General features: G+C 44.2%; 1 protein-coding gene and 1 long non-coding RNA gene across 4 annotated transcripts in view; one reads left to right on the top strand and one right to left on the bottom strand.

Moving 5' to 3' along the window:
• Positions 1–14,602, top strand: part of arhgef10la (Rho guanine nucleotide exchange factor (GEF) 10-like a) — a 277,194-nt gene extending 262,592 nt beyond the window's left edge. For both annotated transcript variants that reach the window (XM_063214836.1, XM_063214835.1), the window contains 2 exons: positions 12,430–12,552; positions 13,319–14,602. In XM_063214836.1, coding sequence (XP_063070906.1) covers positions 12,430–12,552; positions 13,319–13,917 — 722 coding nt within the window. In that variant the 3' untranslated portion in view covers positions 13,918–14,602. The remainder of the gene's footprint in view (positions 1–12,429; positions 12,553–13,318) is intronic.
• On the bottom strand, positions 3,590–6,449 carry LOC134463079 (uncharacterized). 2 transcript variants are annotated; one of them, XR_010037630.1, is made up of 3 exons: positions 6,249–6,449; positions 5,192–5,268; positions 3,590–3,860 (listed from the first exon to the last, which is right to left on the bottom strand). It is a non-coding gene; the product is annotated as an uncharacterized LOC134463079 (long non-coding RNA). The 2 variants fall into 2 exon arrangements; XR_010037631.1 differs by lacking the exon at positions 6,249–6,449 and adding an exon at positions 6,037–6,137.
• Positions 14,603–16,748: the final 2,146 nt, after the last annotated feature.

Genomic DNA, 16,748 nt, shown 5'->3' with positions numbered 1-16,748 from the left:
GAGGTGGGTCGGAAAATAGCTTTGATCAGTCCATTACAGCCCAGTCAAAAGTTTTTGCGTTGCCAGCCCCATAAGCCGCCCGGAAGGGGTGGAGACTTAGGTGCCCCATTGGACAGGTAAAACCAGGTAATTTGAAATCTGTGGCACTGGATTGTAGCTTTTGAATCTAGGTTTGCCATTGTCTTAAAACAGAGGTGGACAAACCGTGTGACACATTTGCCCCAGCCAATATAATGAACCAGCTGATCCCAATTACCACTTAAGCCAGGTTGATGAGGTAATTAGTGAAATCACCTGTATTGGGAGCACAAACAGAAGGAATATCTAAGCAGGTTGTGTATTCAGTCGATCCACTTACACAGACTTCAGTCTCAGGACAGACTGATGGTCAAACTGCTATATTTAGGCAAATTTGCTCTTTTGCAACACAATATCAATTCCTTGCTGCAGGGCTCTACAGTGCGAGCATTTTGCTCGCATATGCCCCTAAAATAAATGATTGTGCGAACGAAATAATAGAAAGGGCGCACGTGTGCGAGTAGATATTTCAACCCTTTCAATCGTATTTTGCTCCTAAAATAAATACACCCCATAGAGAAACGCAGGAACGTGTGAACGAGAGAAGGCGCAAAAGACAGCGTGCGCGCCGCGCACAGAGAGACAGAGGCAGACAGACAAACAGTCGGGGGAGTTTTGAAATAAGATAAGCGTCGGGAGTATCGAGCGCTTCCAATGACGGAGAAGAGAGAAACGTCAGCGCTAGAATTGCTAATTCTCCGCTTAGCACAAATGCTAACAAACGCTCAACCTGTTAACTTTGTGAGAAGAAATAGCATCGGTTTGTACATGTACACTTATCTTGTAACTACGTGGCTTGTACTGTTTTACTCCTCCGGAGACGTTGGCAAGGGAGGACGCGTAGCAGCAGGCTCTCTCTGTGCGCTCACTTGCTCAACTGTCATCATCACATCACGTCATGTGAAGTCAGTACTATTTTGTTGGACAGTCTCGGGGTGTAGGCCTAGCCTAGGGCACGTTTTTGATGTGCAAGCCTTCAATAGGCTATTGCCAAATTGTTATTTAGAGGAAATGTGTTTGGTTGGCATCCACTCATCCAAGTATAGAACAATGTTATATTTTCAAAGGGTAATGTTCAGATTACTGAGTTGCTGTTACTGTGGTACCAAATGCAATTAAAAAAAAGTGTAACCCATGGGTAGGCTGATCATAGCCTCATAGGCTACATAGCATACCCATATGCGAGTCATTGTATTTTCAGGACAGAAGTGTAATTGCCTCTCTGGTCTCTCTTGTAAAAAATCTGCCCCCCTGACCAATTTCATCCCAGAACCCTGCCAGATCCTGCTGTGTAGGCCTGAATTGGAACAACAGCTGCGTATAGAAATGAATGTGATAGATATAAATGTGCAATATTTTGTCTAGTCCTTTTACTGGGGGGAATTTGGAAAAGTAGCCCACAGTTATTTTAATTGTAGGCCTACCCCTCTAGAATGTGTATTTGTGTGTGGAAAGAGTATATTCTCTGTATCTCTGTGTTAATAATGAAGCTGCGTCACAAAAACTCACTGTGCTCCTAAATTTGTATCTGTGCCCCAAAAATGTTTCACTTAGGGGCACAGGTGCTACTAATTAAAAAGCTAAGCGTAGAGCCCTGCCTTGCTGCCTTGGACCACTAGTATCTACTAGTGCTAGTATCAAGCAAGATATTGCAAAGCTGCATGACTGTTATATTTGTTTATTATATGGTGTGACGTCATCGGTCGAATGCTCCATTCATTTCAACGGGGCTCCCCAACGTTCGCACGTCTGTTATTTTTCGATAACGGACGGGTTGGTCTATAACAGACCGCTGTCAATGGCAACAAGACTTTTCACTGCTAAAGCGACTTTTCAACAAGACTCTAATCAGCTGCTGTGATAGACAACACCTGTTGTCCTGGCTACCTAGCTGTTGCCTAGCGGTGTTCCACAACGGCACTGTTTTGTTTTGCGCAGCAACAATCTTTTAACATTAAAAACTATAATAGACTTAACATTAAATAGGCCTAAAGAAATGTCCCCGCCATGTGTGAATCATTTAAGTATATCCATATAATAAGCGGGTTAACTTTCGGCGAGTCGGTCGCTTTGTGGAATAGCAGCACTTCAGAGAGAACAAGACCCCTCCGCTCCGCGTCGGGGTCTAAAGATTCTCTCTGTCGTGCTGCTATTCCACGGTAGCGACCTTCTCGCCGAACGTTAACCCTTACCTGTGGGCCTACAATTCATGGAGGAACATCTGTACTAAAGCTGTGAATGTTCCTTGGAATGCCTAGGCTACAAGGCAGTCAATACAACTGTATTGAAGAGTGCCATTACTCCACAGCACACAAGTGAACACTGCACACTGCACACAACAAAATTGCATTTATGCCTCACCCGTGCAAGGGGGCAGCCCTCAGTGGCGCCCCATGGGGAGCAGTGCGGTGGGACGGTACCATGCTCAGGGTACCTCAGTCATGGAGGAGGATGGGGGAGAGCACTGGTTGATTACTCCCCCCACCAACCTGGCGGGTCGGGAGTCGAACCGACCTGGCGGGTCGGGAGTCGAACCAGCAACCTCTGGGATGCAAGTCTGACGCCCTAACCGCTCACCCATGACTGCCCACTTAAGTACAGGTTTTGGGAAGTCACTCTTTCCAACATCACATACAGTTGTATTGTATGTACTCTATTGAACTACTGCAGGGATTTCTTGAAAAAACACAAGTCATTCCAAGGAGCATTCACAGCTTTAGTACAGATGTTCCACCAGGTATTAACAGCTACCTGTACAATCCTAGGCCCACAGGTGAAGCACACAAAAGTCATACAACTTCGCAATCTCTTGCTTGATACTGGCAGTGGGTCAGCTGGTTCATTACGGTATATTGGCTATATTTGGAATATGTGGCACTGGACTTTGGAATCCAGGTTGCCCATCACTATCACCATTGTTTTGTATTTTCATGGGCCTGGTGGACCCAGTAGAATTAATCTAAATTTCAACACATTTTCCACAGAGTGATTTTACTGTGCATAGATTTTTTTTTTATCACACAGCTGAGGCAATATGTTTTTATTGGGTAGCTTTATGCAGCAAAATGTCCATTTCTATTCAGGGCTGAATTGGGCGATAAATAGGGCCCGGGCACTTTCGGATTTAAGGGGGCCCCCTCATTATTATTAGTGCCGGAGAACTGACTCACCGGTGGGCCCCGCACCCTCATGGGCCCCTATTTTCAGTAATGTAAAAAATAAAACAATGGGGGCCCACGAGGGTGCGGGGCTCACCGGGAAATGCCCGCCATGCCAGATGGCCAGTCCAGCCCTGTTTCTATTCAAGATTTTGACTATCACCATTATTTTCTATTTTCATGGGGCTGGTGGCCCCGGTAGACTTCATCCAAATTTCAAAATATTTTACACAGTGTTTTTTTACTGGGTGTAGAACATTTTTACTATAGGGCAAAGGCCATATCTTTTCATAGGGGGCAACTGATGCACCCTAATGGAGGTGCTAAGTATTCATGAAAAAGGCAACATTAGTGAATGGGTAGCATGAATTCTGGAAATAAACAACTAAGAATCTTACACAGTGTACATTTAAAAGCAGTGCAAAAACTGATGAAACAGACGGTTAGAATGAAACAGAAATTTGAAAGTGTACTTCCATTCTGGAAGGTAACAGAGATTAAGAGCATAAACCAAAACAAACACTGCAATGGCCACAGGTACGTTACCAATGTCGTTGAGGACTCTCTGCCGATCACACGCACACGAAGACAATACGTTTCAGCTGGACCGTCCAGATCAACATCCTGGAAAACAGTAAACAAAACCCATGATTGAAGCCGTAAGCGGTATTTGTGGGCGCAAGTTTGGGGCATTTCTGTCCACCCTAACACACCCAGAGATGGGAAAAGTAGTATAGTAGTATATTTAGTATAGTTTATGAAAGGTATGAGGAGGATGTTGACTTGTGTGCCCTCACACTGCCTGTTTAGGCAATTGAATGTGAGATCAAACTGATGTTCAATTACCTCTCTTCGTTTTTGGTGTGGCTATGACCCCATTCTGGAGTATGTTTCTCAACAGCATCATTGGTAACTACAGTAAAAACTTTGCTTGCATGCAATTTCCCATTGGCAAAATACCAAGTCGCTAACTAACAACGGTGCTTTTGAGAAACAGGGTCATGATCTTTTCGAGTGTTGGTGAGAAACTTTACACATACAGCTAAGTATACAGTGTGCAAAATTGTTACAATACATTACATTACACTTAGCTGACGCTTTCATGTATTCAAAGCGACTTACATTTATTACTTTTCAGGGTATTGGTTACAGGCCCTGGCGCAATGTGGGGTTAGGTGCCTTGCCTTAGGCACTTTAGCCATGGATGGAGATGTAGTGACAGGTCAGGGGAGATTCAAACCTGCAACCAATAGATTGAAAAACCAACTCTCTAACCACTAGGCCACGGCTGCCCCACCAGCACAATTATTAGTATTTTGAACATATTGGCCCTTTTAGGCACATTGTCAACCAAAAATTGCATGAGAGAGAAAGATATGTCAAACCCCACCCATCCAATGCAAAAGAGTCTGCTCAAAGTTTGGTCTCCTGAGGGGGAGTTGTCTAAGGTGAAACTATGAGAAAACTATTACCCTACAGCACGATCGTATTCCAGAACTAAAACCTATATTGAGTTTAAGTTTTCTTCTAAGATAACTTCTGCTGCTTCAGTAATGCGGCCTTCACAATGTGCCACAGCAAGTGCAACACCCTCATGGGTAGATAGAGACCTGCAGAGATCTACAAATCAGAGATGACTGGTGTTGGATTGAACGTGAAATTTGGCAAAGGGTTTGTGATGATGTGAGGGTGCTTTAGCAAAGCTGGAATTGGGCAGATTCGTGTTTGCAAAGAACACATAACTGAGGCCATGATGGCACATCAATGCAAGAAGGTTTGGTGTGTCCTCCAGCAGTGTCCAGAACGTGGATGATATGCCAGGAGACATGTCAGGTAGCACAGGAGGAGCCCACCAGAGCCCAACAAAATGAGCCTCACAGGCCACTGATGTGTGCGATCTCCCTATGCCACCTAATAACGAAAAAGACAGATCTAGCTGCCGAGTTGTAACATACCACTTTGTCTGGCTCTTCATTCAGGTAGACCGTCAGCTCCTCAGCATGCACTCCCTCTTCACATCAATGTTGTCAGTCTGCGTATGAGGGCCGGTCAATGTATGCCAGGAAACAAACATGCAGGAAAAACATTTTAACCAACAGGAAGAATAAACGCAGTACAGGTACAACCACATTAAATAAAGGACACATCTCATTTATCTAGTAGCGTAGTGTATCGTTGGTACTGGCAGTGAAGTGGTACAGTACGTCACTGTTTGATATGGCATGGTGCAGCTCTGACACTTTTCCATTAGCCCCAAGTACTCGGTACCATTTCAGCACTCAGCCCTGGTTCCAAACGTACTGAAGTGATGCCAAAATGTGACGTCTGACCTTAAAAAGGTACACTGTGCAGGAAATTGTGAAAAAAGGTACTGCAACTACGCTGCTAATTGAAACTGGCCTGCCTATTGCCAAATTTGACCTTTTCATGAAAGCTTACCAAGTAATAAACTAATATTTTCTAGTATGGCCCAAATACAGTCATTTCTGCAGCTAAAAATGACTATTTCTGGAAATTCAAAATGGCGGACCATGGAGAAGATCCCCCTTTCCATGTATGAAAATAGCAATTTTTCCGTCATAATGAATACTTAGAATTTGATGGTGGTGGTAAGTATTCATGAAAAAGGTAACATCAGTGAATGGGTAGCATGAATTCTGGAAATAAACAACTAAAACTCGTACACAGTGTACCTTTAATTCCCCTGATCATTTCATGGGAATCGCAAGCCAGACAGACATGAGAATCAAATAAAAAAATAAAATAATAATAAAACAGAGCAGCAACCACATCAACTGACCTGCAAAAGACTGTTATATCATTGCCCAGGACTGCTGTGTGTAAAGCCAGCTGTAGTTAGAACTGAGGTGAAGACAATGAGTTCAAAACTGGCTGAAGGATTGAAATTAGTGGGAGGAATGCAATATGATCCAAGACACCCTACTTCTCCCCATTACATTAGATCTTGAAATTTTAGCATTACTGTGATGCATGGCAGTGTGCATGTTTTACCTGAGTCATGGGCACCAGGATCCTCTGTATCTTCCTTGCATGAGAAGCACCTTTCTTGCTGAAGACCCGGAGCAGTGTTGTTGAAAGACCATCCAGCTCTGAGAAGAAATTCAACAGCAAACCAACTGTCATGATCCTCTTGAACTTGGCACTTAACTTGAAACAGGGCACAAAACACATACCTACAAAATACTTGTAACTTAAGACTTGTGACAAAGGTTACAAAAAGGCCTGATACTAAAATGAGGAAATAAACACACAAAATAATCAACAAATAACTTACCTCGCACATGTTAAAAAGAGCAAGCCATTTGCGTTTAAAAACTGCAATCGTGGGGGCATCACAAATTACTTCATGCCTTCAATGACAAAGGTCTTGGTCAGTTGAGCTGAGGACCCAAACGTCTTGAATTTCTGTTGTGACCAGAAAGACAGATAAACTAATATAGGCGAAGGAGACAGCTATGCAGAGAAAAATGTAAAATAATTACAACAGATTTTACACACACACACACACACACACACACACACACACACACACACACACACACACACACACACACACACACACACACAAGCTAATAGTCATAGATTAGATACTACACAAGAACTTTCATCACCTTTTTCAGGGGCACCTTGTGAGAGGTAGCTGAGGTGAGGACCCTACAAACATCTTGAATGCTGAGGAATTAATATAGGTGAAAGAGACAGTTATGCAGAGAACAAAAACCCAAATAATAGTAACATATTCTACAAAGAAATTCAGTAAATGATTAATTACAAAAAATAACAAATTAACAGTATTTATATTTGCAACAATATGCATTTCTACCTCACTCAAGGTACAGTATATATTGAATGTAAATGCACTGGAATATCCTAAAGTGATCATTGATACAAAAAACTTGCTATGTCCTTTTTACACAACAAATGTAGAAGATCGAGTTTGAGGGAATGAGGGACAGAAGGGCGTTTGCATGTGTGTTTCACTAGATACTGGGATTTACTTTCAACTATTTCAAAGGTCATAGCCAATTAGGCCTACATACATTGGTAAGTGACCCACGACATGAATCAAACCAGCTGCAAACTGCAGCATCTAGTTCTACACACGACGCACCCATTCAAACGCGCACCCATACACAAGCACACACAGCCCCTTCTGTCACGCGTCTCACGTCTCGTCTTTTTTCAAACCGAAAAGTTCCACCGGCTAATCAACATTTACTGTGGCCGTACACACACAGTCAGACGGAGCAATACCAAAAATCAGCGGTAACTTTACTTCCCCTGTGTCATTGATGTGTGTAGAGCTACTGATGGTATCTACGACTGTCCTGGATACATTTGAAATCAGACGCACACGGGTCTCGCAACGTCAATGCATAGAACTAATACAACGTTAATGAACCAGCTGTTGTCACCTAGCATAAATTAGCTAGCTGCCCGTTATGGGCTGCCAGGTAGTTTCTTTCGCTATAACTCGCAAAGTAACCGAAAATAATGTCACACATGCAAACATGCATACAGTACAACATGGGTGACAGCTTCCAAACTCCCAACAATAGTTAAAACAAGGAGACTATATCGATACTTAGCCGCTAACCAGTTTGAATTGGTGAGAATTAGCCAGCTAAGCTTACTCTCTTGCTCATAAAACGTATGCCTTGATGCCAAAACTAAGTACACTAACGAAACGGGTGATATAAATGTGATTCTAGGAAAGTCAAGATAAATGCAAACAGCCCTACAGTGGTTTAGTTTTTTGACTTACCCGCCTTCAGAGTGTCCGCGGTGTCGGTGCCCAACGGGTTCTGCCTGCCCGATCCGTTCCCTTTGCACACTGCACATGCGCAGTATGACGTATACGGAAGATAAATTGCCTGATTTGTTCCGTTAAATTTTTACTTTCTCGTTTTAAGTGTTTATTTTGCAGGAGGAAGTTTCTGTTTTAAACTGTCTGTTTTATAATAATATATAACCGTTACAGAATCGCTAATAAGGTCACCAACTGGTCAGCTAACCAACTGACTATTCAGAGCACAATAGGCCTACTATTTACAGCGACACACGCGTTTTATGCAAAACAACGATATAAAGTAAGGATATAATATCAATATATAGCATATCTCTTCGTGTGAATGTTCTGGCGGCTGCAAAATAAACATTTAAAACGTGAAAGTCATAAGGGAACGGATCAGGCAGGCGGAACGTGTTGGGCACCTACACGCGGATATGTATTCAGTCAAAGAACTCGGTAAGCTCGTTGTTTCCGGCTGCCACACACAATCCGCACACTACTGCCACCATCTGTTCTGGCGTTTTAAAAGCCATTGGTCATCTTATCCAAAGGAATTAGGTTGTGACAACATTACTGGATTTGGGAAGTCGTTGGTTATTGGGCATCATGCTAAAGTTACATAACTTCATTATGCCCAATCACAAAACATAAGTATTCATGGTAGAAGTGACATGTTTCCCTTTGATTAATTTAACATACACAACATATGGCTTTTTTCAGTGTAGACATGAGTACACCGTACTATGTACAGTATTGGCTTGAGGAGAGGGATAGAGATAGTTGCATTTGGCATTGGTGATGTGTGCTCATGAAAGTAGACCATACAGTGCATGCAACCTTGAATTTGCTAGCAAACTGCTATATGGCACAAGCTAATGGTGATCCTTTAATACAATAAATTAAAATAAAATGGCATTGTACTGTCAGCTTTAGGGGTCTTACACACCAGGGCGGTAAAGCGCCGCAGAACGGCTGCATTTTTTACTGGCGTCGGTGAAAATACTATGAAACATATCTGTCCTTACACACCAATCGGCGGTAGTCGGGCGTCAGCGACGCGGGAGGCGGCTCCGCGCCACGCTGCATTTGGAAAATAGAACTAGAGTATTTTTCACGCCGGCGACCGGCAGTGTCTCATTCAAATGAATGGCAAAGTAGCACGCTAGCTTTGGCTGTGGGTTTTATTTGAACAGGACTGGCCGCGCACACCAACGCTGTCAGTGTGCAAGGCAGAGAAAAACACACCGGCCGAAACTAAGCAGAAAGACCGCGTTCGTCCCGTGACCGTTCCGTTCGGCTTTGGTATGTTTGACCCCTTATGAAGACATGCCACTCCAATTCAGACACGTGGATGTGCTAGCATTTCCAGTCAGGATTTTGGCGTGTAGATGAAGAACAATGAACAAATCAAGAGAAAAAAAAACGACACACTGTCCATAACTAATTGATTCGCTTTGCTTGGCTGATGACATGCCAAATACAAACAATTTTCGGCAAAAAGTTGAAATACTGTATCTGGATTGACCTTTAACCCTTGTAAGCTGTTTAGGTATTTTTGACCCATTTTCAGGATTTTTTTTGTTTTGTTTTTTGCTTGAGAAAATTAGTATGAATTATTATTCTTTCACACTAAGATTCACTGGCCTTGGCATTTTCTGTGAGGAACATGAATCTGAAAATCCAACTACTCTGGATGACAATGTTGCTGCCGTGTACTACTAGTTTATTTTTTTGTGCACCTCATAGGTCTGTTGACCTTTTTCAGCAAGAAGAGCATTGTAAGATGGAGAGCAGTTCTCGTGTCCAGGGAACATTGCACTTCCATTTTGAAATGTGTGCACATTGTTTAAAATATATATACATTCCATTTTTGTATCATGTTATTCCATTCATTTTTTATTATTGTTTTTTTTTCATAAGTATGTATGAAGTCCGTAGCATGTACCTGAACAAATAATTGCATATAATGTATACACTGTACATATACTGTATGTAATGCATATATTTGAGTCCTGTCTTTTACCAGGCAAGGGTAGAATTGAGTACTTCCACAAATGTGTGGGCACAAATACTGTAATGGCTGCTATTTCACACCTTCATACATTGCATACTACTTTGCTCCGTGCGGCGGTGCTAAGAGTACAAGATTACAGGAAACACAAAGAGGGAATATTAAAGAAATATCACACCATTTACAGAACGCCACGCATTGTCCACAAATTACTAGTGTTGCACCGATACCATTTTTTGGCCCCGATACCGATAACCGATACCTGGCTGTGCAGTATCGGCCGATACCAATACCATACCGATACCGATATCGATACCACCCTATTTGAAATGTATATATATGAAGAGCTGTAGTGCATACTACTTGGATGTAAAATCATTGCATGGCTTTGTCAGGCTGCTGCCTACCTTTGTGAAACAGGAAAAAGACTAATACAAAGTGAATCCAGCAAAACGTTTTATACTTTTTAAAAACCTCTATGAAATAACTAATTTCAAGGCTGTTTAAGTGTCATACAAGCACCTGTAAATGGTATCGGTGCCCTATTTGTTGGTACTCGCCGATACCAATACCACCATTTTAGTGCCGATCCACCGATACTGGTATCGGTATCGGTGCAACACTACAAATTACCCATTCCATTCAAAGTAGCCATTCCATTTTACAATGGAACATTTTCATTTCTATTTCAAGGTCAAAAAAAGCTATTATGATGGCTTCACTTCTGACATATCAATGTGAATCACTCTGCTAATGGTTAATGGTTTGCATGCAGGACATCAGATGCAGTAAATTGACAGACGGGTGGGTTGTCAGAAGGGCTATGCATAGCGAAATCAATAAAGGTTGTATTAGATTGATATGGAATTATGCACAGATTAGAACCCACGTCCTCTGAGGAGGATATATGGCTTGTCTCATTGATATCCAATCCAATTATTTCCTTTGCACTTTGACCCTCTGTGGGAATGATCAATTGACAGCAGCATCTAAGGGTTGGGATTTTTATCATGGGGTGGGGAGGAGCGAGTTCAGCGGAGTTCTGAACCCAGGGCTTTGGAAGCTCCTAACATGGCGGAGGCCACTGGGCTCCTGTTATGCTGCTTAATGACTACATGTTGCACTCACTGATGATTCCATCAGATTTGCTTCCAGGTCTGTGTGTGTGCTGTGCTGTGCTGTGCTGTGCTGTGCTGTGCTGTGCTGTGCTGTGCTGTGCTGTGCTGTGCTGTGCTGTGCTGTGCTGTGCTGTGCTGTGCTGTGCTGTGTTGTTCGGTGCTGTGCTGTGCTGTGCTGTGCTGTGCTGTGCTGTGCTGTGCTGTGCTGTGCTGTGCTGTGCTGTGCTGTGCTGTGCTGTGTTGTTCGGTGCTGTGCTGTGCTGTGCTGTGTTGTGTTGTGTTGTGTTGTGTTGTGCTGTGCTGTGCTGTGCTGTGCTGTGCTGTGCTGTGCTGTGCTGTGCTGTGCTGTGCTGTGCTGTGCTGTGCTGTGCTGTGCTGTGCTGTGCTGTGCTGTGCTTGCGCGCACTGATGGGTCTCAGGCCATAGGCTTACCTGCTTGTCATAACCTCCATCCAGGGGCGCTGACAGCTACAGTATATAGTCGGGCCCGGAACAAAGTCATCTCCCAGCCCCCCACCCCGCTTCCCGGACAATGCAATGCAATGCAATGTAATGTAATGTAATGTCAATTCTGGGCCTCCTCTATTGCTGGGCCTTGTTGCGGCCCAACTCCCCGCCCCCCCTCCATTGACGTCCCTGTCCTTCCCCACCAGACCAGACCAGAGCAGGGGCTTTTCTCTGCTGTGTCATTACATGAAAGGTCAGCGTGGCTGTCAGGCGGCTCATGCTCTCATATGGGGAAGCTTTATGAAGGACAGGAGCATTATCACAACCTCCTCCTAGGCTGGAAGCATGCGGTTTTTTTATGTGCTAGCAATACACTATGGGCATTGTTTATGTCAGCCACTGTGAAGGTGTTGAGGGATTTGATGGGGAAAAAATCTGGAAAACTGGAGATTAAGGGATAAACAAGTCAAGTCGGAGAAGAAATCAATGCATATTTTGTGCAAATTTATGTTACAGACCAGGAAGATAACAAAACAAACACTATAGCAGTTAAATAGCTGGGCATTGACTATCACAACAAATCTGCAAATCAATGTTTAGGAAAATATAAAGGTAATAATTAGGCATGTGTATAAAGGCAATATATCATTGTGACATGCTCTGGTAATTGCTGCTCGTTCTGTTCTCATTTGCCTTTGGTCGCAGTATTATATCGGTACGCAGATGACTATCTTAACCGTTGGCATTAGCAACTGAGCACTTGAGCACGTCACAAATGAACCCCCTTTTTGCTCTTGTGTGCAGGTCAGAAGAGCATGCGTGTCACCAGCCTGCTGGTGTGTCATGGACTGCTGTGGGTGGGCACGGCGTCTGGCATCATCATCACGCTACCGGTGCCCAAACTGGAGGGCATCCCTAAAATAACAGGTACGGATGAAAACAGGCGGCGCGGCGCTGCTTCCTTGGCAGAAACAACCGCCATTACAGTTAATAGTTCTCGCATTACTCATGCGGAAATGGCATCACCGCGCAAAGACGGAGTGCAGAGAATTTACACAAGGCGGTGGGATGTGTTATAAATTCTAAACATTAACAAATTACTGCCATGCAAAAGGTCATGCACTGCAGAAAATTAATTTCGGGGAAGTGTCTTTTGTTTGGCTGCGCAGCAGAACCTTAGTCTAAATGCCTTAGTCAAATTCTAGGAAAGGCTGTTTTGCCTACACAGCATACACTGCACAGCTATTGTCTGGCTCTATTCAAATACTGATTATTGTCCTCAGGTTAAAGAGTGTTCCTCGTGTTGACTACACAGAGAAAAAAAATGCATTTTTAATTGCAATTGAATTGCAATGCAATTTTAACACTTAGAGAGAACTTCTGGGACCAAATACACTCTGAGATGTTAAATCACCTTGTTGAATTAACACTGTATTTTTATTGTGTATTGTATGTGTTGATGTGCAGGTAACAAAATTGTGTCACTGAATGCACACTGTGGGCCCTTTGACCTTTGACCTTAGTCTTAGTGCCCAGTCAAATACTTGGAAAGTCTGTTTTGTCTACACAGCATGCACTGTAATACCATCGTCTGGTTCAGTCCAGATAATGACCCTTTTTTTAAAAGTCTGTTTGTGCTCCTCCGAACGAGTGTTGTGTTGACTCTGCACCTGCTCTGTGTGTTGATGTGCAGGTAAGGGCATGATGTCGCTGAATGCCCACTGCGGTCCCGTGGACTTCCTGGTGGCCACGTCCAGCACCCTGTCCCCGGACCTGTTGAAGAGGGACTCGGTGTGCGACGGGCCCGACTCGGCCTACGGCGGAGAGGAACGCAGCGACTCCTCCTCCCAGGAGTCCTTGCAGCACCTGGCCGGCCAATTGCAACCTCCGCATCTGCCTCCCTCGTCGTCTTCCGCCGACGCCGCCAAGGGCGGCAAGAGCCGCGGCGTGCTGCTGCAGTACCGCGTGCGCTCCACGTCGGGCTTGCCGGGCCGCCCGCTGACGGCCAGGGGCGACGAGGCGTCCGACTCCTCGCTGGAGTCCCTGGAGCACAGCCCCGAGGACGGCTCCATCTACGAGCTGAGCGACGACCCGGACACGTGGGTGCGGGGGCGCTCCTGCGACAGGGACGGCGGCCGCAGGGACAGGGTGACGTCGGTGGCCGTGGTCTCGGGCGGCAGGGGCCTCAGGAGGCTACGGGTCGGAGACGCGAGTGCCACCGTGGCCGGACGCGGCGAGGAGACGTCGGACGACAGTAGCCTGATGATCTGGCAGCTTCCGCTGACCATCTGACGAACGCAGACTGTGCCGTGAGACTTGAGAGGGCTGTGAAAAAACTTCAGCCAAGACTTTTTGATGCTTGATGCATTGTCTGGAATGGATGAAGTGACAAAATATAAATGCGCCGTGACGCGTTGTCAGGCTTTTATCTTAGCTTTCGCTTTGTTCTTGATGTAAACAGGGGCAGCACTGGACTCCACTCTCTGTGTGCTGAAAGCTGCTGTTTTTGTGTTCTCTGAGAGGCCTGGCGGCGGCACACTCTGGAAATTGCTGCCCGGTGCACTACGGCAAGCTGAGTGACATGTAGCGTAATCTGTACCTTACTTTTCCCGTCCCTTGTAAATATACTTTAAGGCAGTGTGATGCCTTGTGCAACGCTACTCTTACTCCCACCCCAGCCCTGCCCTGAGGTTCTGTTGTGGAGCTCGAGACTTACTCTGACTTTCCAAACTTACTTAATCAGCTTCCTGGTGCTCCTAGCAAACTAGCAGTGCAGCTACAACACACACACGCACACACACACACACACACACACACACTGCTGTGGCAGGGTTTGACTTATAATCACACTACCTAAAATGTGAACGTAACAGAAATGTTGGTCGGTTGTTTTTTCGTCTTTGTATGAGTCGTGATATTGCTTAATGTCTTTCTGTGCCTGTGCAGGTTGCAAAAAAGAAAAAAAAGCTTCAGGTAACTTAAAGCGATGGTTCGGAGTAGAATCACCTTAATGCCATTTGAACCGTGACACCCATCCACCTTTACACCCGAAGTGTTTTCTGCTGCAGACTTACATCAACAGAGTTGCCGTGTTATTCGATGTTTATTCCGGTTAGCTTGACTCAAGCGCATATGGATACTGGGCACCGTCTCCAAACTTTCCCCACAAAAATAACATGTCATTACACCAAACTTCTGCAGTAGCACAAATATGGTCTGTACTCACGAAACGAAGCATTTGGAAGTTTGGAAATAGTCCAGGAGTTTAGTATTATCAACACAAGCTGAATAGCTTCTCTGCTGCTAAAGCTGTGCCAACGTTACTTCCGTCATATGAGACAAGCCCGTAAAAGTCTTCAACAAACTTCCAGACCAGAGTGTTAAAAAAGTTTTCACTGAATTGTGATTAAGGCTTATATTTTCAAGGCAATACTTAAAAGATATTTCAAATCTTACCTACTATCAATTAGACAAGGATTTTCGTTATCAATACTGATGCTGAATTCACTTTTCATTGTGCATATTATGAGCTTCGTTGAGGACTCTTACATGCTTGTCTTAGATGACGGAAGTAACGTTGGCGCAGCTTTAGCAGGAGAGAAGCTATTCGGCTTGTGTTGATAATAATAAACTCCTGGACTATTTCCAAACTTCCAAATGCTTCGTTTCGTGAGTACAGACCATATTTGTGCTACTGCAGAAGTTTGGTGTCATGACATGTTATTTTTGTGGGGAAAGTTTGGAGACGGTGCCCAGTATCCATATGCGCTTGAGTCAAGCTAACCGGAATAAACATCGAATAACACGGCAACTCTGTTGATGTAAGCCTGCGGCAGAAAACACTTCGGGTGTAAAGGTGGATGGGTGTCACGGTTCAAATGGCATTAGGGTGATTCTACTCCGAACCATCGCTTTAAAAGCCTGTCTTTACCTAAGGGTACTTGAAAGCCCGGTAAGCTTAACAATATGTGCACTCCCTCAGTGTACCTTGAAGAGCAGTGCTCTGCTGACCAGTTTGCATCAGCAAATGTTCAAACAGCTCGGAGCTTTGCTTTGACAGGGGGGCAAAGAAAAAACCCTGCTGAATTAAGTACGGCTCCTTGTGCCAGTGCCATTAAGACCCTATATGGTATGGGAGAATAGCACCATTAGCACGGAAGGAAGCACAGATGTGGAGGCAGTTTTGATCATTACCATGAGCCTGACAAGGACGCGTTGAACATCACAAGGGTTTTGCCTTTGCCAAGTGTATTGTGCTGCGGCTGCCCATCGCTTTTCTCTAACCTCTCTTTCTTTGTGTTTTTTACTTTTCACTCTCTGCATCCCTCACCATCGTTTTCTGCATCTCTCTGCATCTCCTCTACTGGTTCCTTCTTTCATTCTCATTCTTACTGTCTTTCATTATCACACTTCCCCAGTTGAGGTGCTGGTGTTAAAGCAACACTTGACATTGGACCCTATTTCCTAGCTAGCAGGTCTTGTAGACATGTGTAGATACTTTTTTTCAATTCCAAGCAGTCCGTGTAATTCGAGAGGTCGCTGGTGCTAGACTAGCGCAAGTGAACCACTTTCTACTTGCATCTCACTAAAACAGTATTATACTCACACCACAAAGCACAACAATGACGTCAGTTATTATGCCAGACTCGATGCAACTGTTCGTGTTGGTAGAATATCGACTGAAATGAAACTAACCTTGTATGGAAAGAATTTTCACATGTTGAGGGACTATTTTTCACAGCAGGGGTGAATTTCACAAAACCAAAGTTGCTTACTACATTAGCTACTTTGTTGTTTTCAATGCATTTTCCCATTGGCAACTACCGAAGTTGCTAACAGGCTAACAACTTCTCTTTTGAGAAACTCACCCCAGCAGCGGAATTTTACCTTGCTCTAGTCAGCTGTAATGTAACCAACTCTCGTAAACAGGGAATTGCCTACCTCAGTGGTGCTCAAACTGTGGTACATGTACCACTGGTGGTACTTCAGACATCTCTGGTGGTACTTGGAAGAATTGTTTTTTTTGTGTATTGATTTGAAGGCTGATCAAGTTGTTGCAGTTGAAAATGTCTCTTTGGTCCCATATTTTGTAAAATTGAACTGTATGAATCTGAAAATATAGT

Source organism: Engraulis encrasicolus, chromosome 14 (assembly GCF_034702125.1).
Source record: "Engraulis encrasicolus isolate BLACKSEA-1 chromosome 14, IST_EnEncr_1.0, whole genome shotgun sequence".
NCBI lineage: Eukaryota > Metazoa > Chordata > Actinopteri > Clupeiformes > Engraulidae > Engraulis > Engraulis encrasicolus.
This window is presented reverse-complemented; position numbering and strand designations above follow the sequence as displayed.